Source organism: Candida theae (genome assembly GCF_024610275.1).
Source record: "Candida theae strain CBS 12239 chromosome Unknown scaffold46, whole genome shotgun sequence".
Lineage (NCBI taxonomy): Eukaryota > Fungi > Ascomycota > Pichiomycetes > Serinales > Debaryomycetaceae > Lodderomyces > Lodderomyces theae.
This window is the reverse complement of record NW_026261387.1, coordinates 74,672-84,389: the sequence shown is the minus strand read 5'-3', so window position 1 is coordinate 84,389 and position 9,718 is coordinate 74,672. Positions and strand designations below refer to the sequence as shown.

Here is a 9,718-nt window from a genome sequence, read left to right as displayed (position 1 = left end):
TTTGGCAAAAATTGTGGTTGTGAAATAGAGAGAAGCAAAAAAAAAAAAAAAAAAAAAAAAAAAAAAAAAAAAATGAAAAAAAAAAAAAAAAAAAAAAAAAAAAAAGAAAAAAAACATCTTTCAACGTTTGCAGTTACTGATACAAATACATTAAAGTAGTTTTATATGATACACACAACATTGCCTTTATTTTTTTTATATGTTTTTTTTCTTTACTTGAACTTTTCAAGAATTAAATCTTCTCCTAACTCTTCATAATCAGCTTTAGAAATAAACCAATTGTCCAATGCAATCTTTGCACTACTTGAATTCTCATCACTTTCATTCAACATACTGGCTAAGTTGCAAGCACCCAACCAGCTTCCAAATTGCTTGTCCCAAACATCAGCGTTATCGTTGTTCAAAGTTGGTCTAATTTGTTGCACGTGGTATGAAAACGGATAGTTTGGGAAATACTTTTGCATCAATGCCCTAATGTCATTTATCACATGGTCGGACAACTCGCTAGCTAAAGATGTACCACCAGTGATCAAGACATTCGACAATAATTGTTTAAAAGTTTCCATAAATCTAGCAAATCGGTTCTGTGATTGTGAATTTGGGTCATCGTTGTTAGGCATCAATGTTCTTTCAAGACTTCTTATTGCCATAAACACCAAATTTGTTAGCCCTTGTGAGGCAGGTACATCAAGTGAAGGTTCGGGCAAGTTCAAGTTGGGCAACTTGTTCAAATGTGGATCAAACAAGTTTTCCAAAAAATTTCGTTGATCGCTGACATCTAGGAATTTGTGATCGTAAATTTCGAGATTGGATACTTGGTAGTTTAGCGATAGGTTCTTGTACTCCTGTAAGACGTGTGTTGACATGTAGTACGACTTGAATGACTCTGAGGCGGTTCTATAAGAAGCAGGTAATAACTCGTCAATAGACAGCACTTTTCCCTCCAAGTAGTTTAGGATGTGCAAGTTGATGTAGTCACCAGCATATTTGGAGTGGAATGAGCTCTTGTTTTGTATAACTCCATCCAAAATAGGTGTCACGCTGGCAACACCCGATCCAACGTCAATAACCAACCCTGTTGATTTGCCGCATCGGTACAATTGACTCAATGGGTTCTTGACAAGACTGAATAATGGCACTTCAAATTCCTCAAACACAATCTGACAGGTTTTAACTTTGGACTTCATGGTATTCCAAGACTGTTCAGTCATAACCAACGGATACTCGTTTGAATTTATCGCATTATGATTATCAATATTGTCATATACATAGCGCCAGTTGTGCGCTATGTTGTCAAAATTATATAACAATCCATCTTCAAGCAATGTCGATACTGGATTCTGACTGTATTTTTCCATCTCATCGTCTCCAATAATGACTTTGTTAGTTACACTGTCGACTATGTAATTTGAGTTGAAAACGAGTGAAGGTAGGTCGTCCAGCGCGAATCCTGCCTTGGTTGTGTAGGATCCATTGTCTATTACCACCGCTGGAGAAGTGTGTGACATTGTCAAAGCTAATATGAATGAGCTGGTTGGCGTAAATGAATTGCTTTGAGCAGGTAACTAAAGTCAATCAATGTCACTGTTGTCCAACCTCAACTGTACACAACAGAGAGACAGAGAGACAGAGATTTTTTTTTTTTTCAAAAGCTTTAAGTTGCGCTACCAGTGTGATTCTAGAAGAGACAAATTAGATTAGAATAAAGAATTATTAATCTTCTGCTTTCTCACTACAAGAGACGACGACAGACATCCAAAAGGGTACTACTATTCTTGCTCTTTCTAGTAGACACCGGCCACAGACCTACATCTTTTCCTCATAAAGAATGCTCAGAAACACCATACGTACATTCAAACAAACGAGAACGGTATCATCACGTCGGTTATTTGCCACAGCAACCACTCCAGCACCGACTTACCAAACTTCAATTTTACCAAATGGGTTGACAGTGGCAAGCGAAGCCATGCCCGGTACAAAGACAGCTACTGTGGGAGTGTGGATCAACGCTGGATCCAGAGCAGATAACCCTAAATCCAGCGGTACTGCTCATTTTTTGGAACATTTGGCTTTCAAGGGAACTAATCGCAGAACTCAGCTAAACTTGGAGTTGGAAATTGAGAATTTGGGTTCGCAAATTAATGCTTACACGTCGAGGGAAAACACTGTTTATTACACCAAGTGCCTAGCGGAGGACTTGAGTCAAAACGTTGATATTTTGAGTGACTTGTTGACTAAATCAAAATTGGAAGAAAGAGCTATTGAGAATGAAAGATATGTCATTTTGCAAGAGAGTGACGAAGTTGACAAGATGTATGACGAGGTAGTCTTTGATCATTTGCACGCTGTGGCCTTCAAGAATCAAGACTTGGGAAGAACTATTTTGGGCCCAAGAGATTTGATCAAGACGATAAGTAGACAGGACTTGAAAAACTACATCACTACTAATTACAAAGGTGATAGAATGGCTTTAATTGGGGTTGGTTGTGTTGAACATGAGGAGCTCGTCAAGTTGGGAGAAAAGTATTTCAGCAACATCCGCAAGAGCGACAAACCGTTTAAGCAAAGTGGTGACGATTTGCCCATTTTCTATGGAGAAGAAATCAGGGTTCAAGACAATGCAATGCCAACAACTCATGTCGCACTAGCTGTGGAAGGAGTAAGCTGGTCAGCTCCAGACTTCTTTGTTGCTTCCGTGGCAAATGGTATTATAGGGACATGGGACAGGTCAATAGGAGTTGGCTCAAATTCACCATCACCATTGGCCATCACTGCGGCAACGGGAGGTCCCAACAAGACACCAATTGCCAACTCTTATATGGCTTACACTACGTCCTATGCGGATACTGGGTTACTTGGTGTCTATTTCACAGCTGATAGCACTGCAAATTTGAAAGTTTTAGTTGAAGCTATCCAAAAGGAATGGGGGAGATTGTGTTTGGGACACATAACTGATGAGGAAGTGGAAAGATCCAAATCACAACTTAAAGCTTCATTATTGCTCGCTTTGGATGATTCTACGGCGATTGCTGAAGATATCGGAAGACAGGTTGTGAACACGGGATTCAGATTATCACCCGAAGAAGTGTTTTCAAGAGTTGAATCGATAAGTAAAGATGACGTTGTCAATTGGGCAAACTACAGACTAAGGAACAAGCCAGTTGCTTTGGCAGCTGTGGGTAATGTCGAAACTTTGCCAAAACTTGCAGAGATACATAAAGGAATGGATTTTAAATAGAGTAAAATTTCTGCCAGCTGTAAATAGTACATAAAATAGCTTCTTTTTCTTTCATTTTTATTTTTGTTTTTTTTTTTTTTTTGCTTCACTGTGTCATCAAATCTACGGCGTTGGAACCATTGTTATCGCCTTCTTCGTCATTTAGCTCAGCATCGACTGTACCTTCCTTTATAAGAATCAGTTCGGTTGGTTCTCTTTTCATAATCTCAGGTGGTGGGAATAGCTTACCAATAGAGTCAATCCATCTTCTTCGTTTCTCCAAAAGAGCTCTAAGGCCACTGTTGACAGCTTGTTGTTGTGGTGCATTGGCATCGATCTTTTTCTTCTTACCTTTCCCTTTAGATCTCTTCATAAACGCCAGATCAACTTGCTTATCCAAGTCCTCCAATATTGTCGAGTATTCTTGATACGCAATACTGTCTTGGGTAAGTGGGATTAGCTTCCTTTTGTTGGCTCTATTCCGACTTGTCACCTCGCGCAATTCATTTTGTAACGACCTAATCTCTGCGCAAACTTCATCATCTTCTTTATTTCGTATCCACTCATCACTATCAACTATGCTGATCGCCAGCTTTTTCGGTATCCTTCCCGATAGCTTGTTGGCCCTAGCCTTGCCATCTTCGTTACCGGGTAGATTCATAAATATTCCAATATATTTGAGTTCTCTCTTGAGTCGATCCTCAATTGACTGGTAATCGTTTGCGTCTGTTGTTATTCTGTAATCCTCATTGCTATTCAATTGCGTGGCAACTTCATCTTGGGCAAGTAAATTGTCGCGATCAGCTCCATTCTCACTCTTTACCTCGCCGCCCTCTATATCCCCCTCGTTATCATTTTCCGCTTCGTGGTTGCTTAATATTGCCGAGAGCAATCTGCTAGATAATGGGCCGCAGGAGACCTCCTCAGTATAAAGCTTGTCGTCACTCAATGAAGTTATTGATCCTTTTGCTTTATACCCATCAGTTTGGTTGGCATATACCGTTGGTGAGTTGAGTTTGGATGCCAAAGTGGCATCTTCTTCAGCCCACACATCTGCATAAAACCTACCCAATCTTGGAATAATGAATGGCGATACATCAGAGTCGTAGTTAGTTTTCTCAAAACCGGGGGGTATTATGTTTTTCTCCTCGAGGAATTTCAAATCTTCATTAGTGAATGGACGAAAGTACGACTCGATGTAAGATTGAAATGTACTAAATTGAACCTGATTGGTTGGTGGCTTGTTTTTGGAAAAATCTATATCGGGTATGTTTCCCGGTAGTAAATCTTGCAAATCGTTTTCAGGGTACGATGCAACGGCATATTTTTTCTTCAAGTAGTCCTTACCATGCGTCTCCAAACCGTGATTACCCTCTGAATATAGACCGAGTGCAGATATTGCCTCCGAAGATAGCACCTGTGGCTCCACGTACTCCGATTTGGGATTCTTGAGTCTCGTATCATTATCATGAGAGAAAGATCCCGATTGAACTGGCGGTACTGGGTCATCCTTCAGGTTTATTCTTTCTCTAGGTTCCGTAGCATCTTCTGCTGCTTCTGCTGCTTCATTGTCTGTGGGATCTAGTTTTCTTTTCTTGGTTTCCTCTTGGCTGTCCTCTAAATGTGCACCTGATCGTTTCTTCTTTTCATCTCCTGAGCCCTCCTGACTTTCCTCAATCTTTTGTAATACTTGTTCATCGTTTTGCTCTATTTGAATTAATTGTTTTTTCAAGTTCCCAAACAACTTGTTCAAGTTGGCTAATATGTTTACATTGGGAATAGTACGGATGGAGTCACCATCTAACAAACCATTGGATGAGTCGTATGTTAATTTCAATTCATTAATTATATCATCTAGTGTCGTAGATGCGTCATGTGTGTCCTTCATGGTCGTGAGCTGTCTGTGTAGAATCGTATTTGCATCTGACTTAAGCCGTGATCACTATGTTGATCGGTTGTTGTATCGGGTTTTTTTTTTTTTCTGTTTTTTTTTTTTTTTTTTTGTTTTTTTTTTTTTTTTTTTTTTTTTTTTTTTTTTTNGTTTTTTTTATTTTTTTTTTATTGTTTTTTTTTTTTTTTTTGTTTTTTTTTTTTTTTTTTTTCGCTTCGTTTTGAAATTTCGGATTTGCGTTGATTACGGTTCACGATCTATTTACATTACACACGCTTTATGGTGTAATCTTGTTGAGATGGTCAGCGTCCAATCTGTTTTTGCTCATCTCTACAAGTTCATCAATTATTCTATGTCTCTTTGTTGGGGCATCTTGTGGCCTCTTCCACTCTTCAGGGAACACTGCTTTTGGTTTTGTGGTCCACGTCTTCATATGACGTTTATCTAATGGAATGTCAGCAAAAGTTTCCTTACTAAGGTCTTTGGACTCAACCAATAGTCTATTGAAAGTGTCAACTAACCAACTAACATTTTGGGCTGCTTGAGGGTACCTTTCACATTTTAATTGGAAGGAGTCGGAGCCATGGTGGAATCTGCGCCCAGCAAGCACCTTAAACTTGTGCTCTTGCTCTTTCGTAAGCTCCAAGTCCTTCAACTCAACATACAAAGTAACTTTCCTGTTGTGCTTGTTAGATATGTCCTCACTAAAATCAGAATTGTAAATCAACTTGAGTGGAGCTTGGGTCCTTGGTCTTGGTGTGTAAGGTTGACGGTATTTGGACAACAAGGGCATCTCAAAAGCCGAAACCCTATGCAAGTTTTCTATACGTCTCTCGTGATGTGGTGCTGCTCCCGTGTTTATCACAAACGTGTTGCTCAACTTCTGAGGCTTACCTCTGTCCTTCATGGGGGTATTGTTCATAACTCTTTCTTTAAAGTTTTCAATCTCAAAAGCGTAATCCAATGCTGGTTTATTAGCTGTTAAAGATGTAATTGTGGACAAGATGGCGGTTCTTTCTTCATTCGTTGGATTGTAAGCATCACCTAGATACTTTTTTCTAATTTGATGTAACTGGAATATTTGGTCGGCTGGTAACCCTTGCCAAGCATGTGGGTTGAGAAATAGTTCTGGTTTGTTTACCGATGAGGAGGATGAGTAATATCTTATCCCACGGAGGATACTGGAACTGTTAATTTGTTTCATTGAAGAGAGTGACGGGACGGGACCTCGGTGTGAAGTGAATGTGGCCAACAAAATTTTCAGACTTTTTTTTCGTATCCAAATTTTCCTTTTCTTATTTTTTTTTTTTACTTATTTTTCATTCATCTATTTGATTCGTTTTTTTTTTTTAAACTACTCAATACACTACATTCAATCTCTTTCAGTTTTCACCCTCTTTGAACTATCGTCTCTATCATGATTGGTTCTTTTAGACAGTTGGTGGTCGTCCTCAGTCTTGATTTCGGGTTCTTTCACGTTTTCTGAATGCTCTTGTTTGATGTTACGTGCATCTTTTTGGTCTGCAGAAATTGTGTCCTCGTTCTTCATCACTGGCTCCTTCTTTGGCTTGAAAAAATCTGACACCGATCGTGCCTTTACATTAGCAACTTTTCTGAGTATACTTTCACTCTTGTTACTGGGATTTCCGACATCATTAGATACCCTGTATCCTTCGATACCCGCATACGCTTCGTTTGTGTTTGAGTTCAAGACCTCTGGAATCAATGAATCATCCCAGTCCCTGTTTGGGTCTAGCCACGAAAACCACTCTTTCGATCCAGGTTCGATAACCAATGTTTTTCTTGAATGCAACCAAGATAGGTCATACTTGTCCGACTTTTCTGCGGGAGCTGTGATTACAGTAAACGACGACAAGTACTCACCATTTACATTAAAGTTGTCCTTGTAGTTGTAGTTGTGGGAGTAAAAACCAGCTAAAAATATCAATGGAGCTGTTTTGGAGTGAATAAAATAGGGAATCTTTTCATTCTTTGTCTTGAGCCACTCGAAATACCCTTGGATAGGTATGACACATCTGTGTTTTTTGCAAGATGACCAAACAGCACGGTGTTCAGCAAGGGATTCTCTCCTACAATTGAAATATTTGCTCTCATGCTTACCCAATTCACGAGAGTACTTCTCTCCTTCATTCTGCTTCCCTTTGTTGACTGGTGTAGGGTCACAAGGCTTTGCCCAGGTTGGTACCAACCCAAACTTCAGGGGCTCTACAATATAGCTTTGAGCGATGTCTGAAGATGGCTCAGCCATGTAGACCATTAGGGCCGTATTGGTTGGTGCTATGTTGCATGAAGGTGTCCATTGCGAAGCCCGTGATAAATCTAACTGGATCTTTTCTGTTCTGTCACCCTCTCCACCTGCTTCAGTTTCGTAAACCCCCTCAGTTGGTTCATTGATTTCATTGTTCTCCTCGTCAAGGACTGTCTCAAAAAATTCATCGGGAATACCGTCCAAACTCTACTACTGTTAGTCAATTTGATCCATATGACTCTCAAGAGAGTTGACATACGATACCCTGAGCAAATCTGCCACACATTGGTCGTCACTCGTAGTGGATTGTGCAAAAGAGTGAGAAGCGAGAGTTGTGGCTACTTTGCAAGAAATTAATTTTTGTCATCTATTGTAAAACTACGGAGAGGAGCCTGGGTTGTCGCTAAAATAATCTGGCTGCGATTCCCTATCCAAAAACTCGTCATACGACTTGCCAAAGTTGTTGTTACAATCTTGGTCGTCCAGATCAATGCTTACTTCATCGCAGTCCGTTTCAGAGTCCCTTGGAGAAATCTCAGTGAAAATTGCACTTGATTGTTCCTCCCCATTTTGTGCCGCCTTCCTCTTACGTTTGGCCCTTTCCTTAACATACTGCTTATACGAATTGTAATCGTCAACAGCAGCTTGTTCTTGTTTGTAAATCTCGTCGCTAATTTCGGGGTCCCTGGCGGTGCCCAAATGCGTGTCTTCTACAAAAGTGACTCGATCCATACCTTCTGGGAAATATGACTGCTTGACAACACCATTTTCGTAATTAGGATTGTATTTGTATGCGTCACCGAAACCCATGTCTTTCATCAACCGAGTCGGTGCATTTCTTAGATGAATGGGTACGGGCAACCGAAGTACATCTGGTCTTTCACTGATCAACTTTTGAGCCGACCTCAAAGCACGATACGATTTCGTAGACTTGGGAGCACGAGCTAATTTCGTGGCACAATGGGCCAAAATAATCTCTCCCTCAGGCATACCCACAAATTCAAAAGCTTGCTTAGCAGAGACAATAAATGGAAGACATGAACTGTCTCGTAATCCAATATCTTCGCTAGCTATTACCATCATCCTTCGGAGAATAAATAAAGGGTCTTCACCACCAGACAACATTTTCACCAAATAAAATATTGCTGCGTCAGCATCAGACCCTCGTACAGATTTATGAAAAGCACTGATTATGTCATAATGTGCATCACCGTCCTTGTCATACATTTGGTGAAAATTTCGAGATTTTAAGATTTCTTTGAGCATCTCAACCGTCACATTAACAGCTGCTCCATCACTCAGCTTTTCTTCAAGCCTGTCAGCTGAAAGGTAAGCATTTACTGTTTCGAGGACATTCAAAGCGGCGCGTGAATCTCCCATGCATAAACCGGCAATATATTCAAATGCATCCTTCTCTAAAGTCAAGTAGGGCAAGTGGTATAACAACTTACGAGCTCGGTTGACTTCCAATAGTGCTCGGTTCAAAATTCGAACAATATCTTCGCTGGTAAATGCTTCCATTACAAAAGTTTGCATTCTTGACAATAATGCATTGTTTAATGAAAAGGATGGATTTTCGGTTGTAGCTCCAATAACAGTACAAACCCCCTTTTCCACCACTGGAAGAAGTAGATCTTGTACTGCTTTATTGTACCGATGAATCTCATCAATGAAAAGAATAGTGCGCTGCTGCGTAAGCTTTCGAAGATTTTCAGCTTGCTCGAAAACATGCTTTAAATCTTTTGCTCCACTGCTGGCCCCCGAAAGCTCAACGAATTTGCAACTTGTAGACTTTGCCACAATGCGGCCGAGCGTAGTTTTGCCACATCCTGGTGGTCCCCATAGTATAAATGATGGAATTAGGTCGGACTTGATGATATTTCTCAACGGAGCATTCTTCCCTAGCAACTTTTCCTGACCGATGAAATCGGTTAATGATTTTGGTCTTAGGCGATGTGCAAGTGGAATTCCGACCTGTTGTTTGAGGTCAGCTATCTCTTTTGCTGTATCTGGTAATGACGGGTCTCGAGGTTCGTGGGATGTGGGCTCCTCTTTAACCTCTGGCATTTCAGCAAATTGTTCCTTCGGTGGAGTTCTCAAACTCGATGGCAGTAGTGTGGCATTGCCCTGCTCGTGTGGTTGTTTCTTCTTCTTCGATGTCAGTGCCCTTGACAATCCAAGGGCGCTAAATGCATCGCGTTTCCTTGATTCGGTAACATTTGTTTCATTTTCGGCGGTTCCGGGTTTAACTTCCTGGACATCGAGGCAGCTATTGACATGCTGTTCTAGGAGTAGCTTTGGTATCCGTTTGGAGCATATGGGGCACAATGGTTCCATGGTT

The 9,718-nt window shown here is 40.5% G+C and overlaps 6 protein-coding genes across 6 annotated transcripts; 1 reads left to right on the top strand and 5 right to left on the bottom strand. All coding sequences in view use genetic code 12, as the record gives it.

The window, feature by feature from the left end:
• Positions 1–212: 212 nt before the first annotated feature.
• KGF57_001550 (uncharacterized protein) lies at positions 213–1,508 on the bottom strand (the record flags this gene model as incomplete). The annotated part of the gene is made up of 1 exon (XM_051750767.1): positions 213–1,508. The coding sequence occupies one exon, from the start codon at positions 1,506–1,508 to the stop codon at positions 213–215; it is 1,296 nt and encodes a 431-aa protein (XP_051609983.1).
• Positions 1,509–1,828: 320 nt separating this feature from the next.
• Positions 1,829–3,238, top strand: MAS1 (Mas1p; the record flags this gene model as incomplete). The annotated part of the gene is made up of 1 exon (XM_051750765.1): positions 1,829–3,238. One exon carries the CDS (start codon positions 1,829–1,831, stop codon positions 3,236–3,238), a length of 1,410 nt encoding a protein of 469 aa, XP_051609982.1.
• An 85-nt stretch (positions 3,239–3,323) lies between these two features.
• NGG1 (histone acetyltransferase) lies at positions 3,324–5,105 on the bottom strand (the record flags this gene model as incomplete). Its single annotated transcript, XM_051750764.1, has 1 exon — positions 3,324–5,105. One exon carries the CDS (start codon positions 5,103–5,105, stop codon positions 3,324–3,326), a length of 1,782 nt encoding a protein of 593 aa, XP_051609981.1.
• Positions 5,106–5,385: 280 nt separating this feature from the next.
• Positions 5,386–6,312, bottom strand: KGF57_001547 (mitochondrial 37S ribosomal protein mS35; the record flags this gene model as incomplete). Its single annotated transcript, XM_051750763.1, has 1 exon — positions 5,386–6,312. The coding sequence occupies one exon, from the start codon at positions 6,310–6,312 to the stop codon at positions 5,386–5,388; it is 927 nt and encodes a 308-aa protein (XP_051609980.1).
• Positions 6,313–6,480: 168 nt separating this feature from the next.
• Positions 6,481–7,663, bottom strand: KGF57_001546 (putative peptide hydrolase; the record flags this gene model as incomplete). The annotated part of the gene is made up of 2 exons (XM_051750762.1): positions 6,481–7,584; positions 7,637–7,663. The coding sequence occupies 2 exons, from the start codon at positions 7,661–7,663 to the stop codon at positions 6,481–6,483; spliced, it is 1,131 nt and encodes a 376-aa protein (XP_051609979.1).
• A 92-nt stretch (positions 7,664–7,755) lies between these two features.
• KGF57_001545 (ssDNA-dependent ATPase) lies at positions 7,756–9,714 on the bottom strand (the record flags this gene model as incomplete). Its single annotated transcript, XM_051750761.1, has 1 exon — positions 7,756–9,714. One exon carries the CDS (start codon positions 9,712–9,714, stop codon positions 7,756–7,758), a length of 1,959 nt encoding a protein of 652 aa, XP_051609978.1.
• Positions 9,715–9,718: the final 4 nt, after the last annotated feature.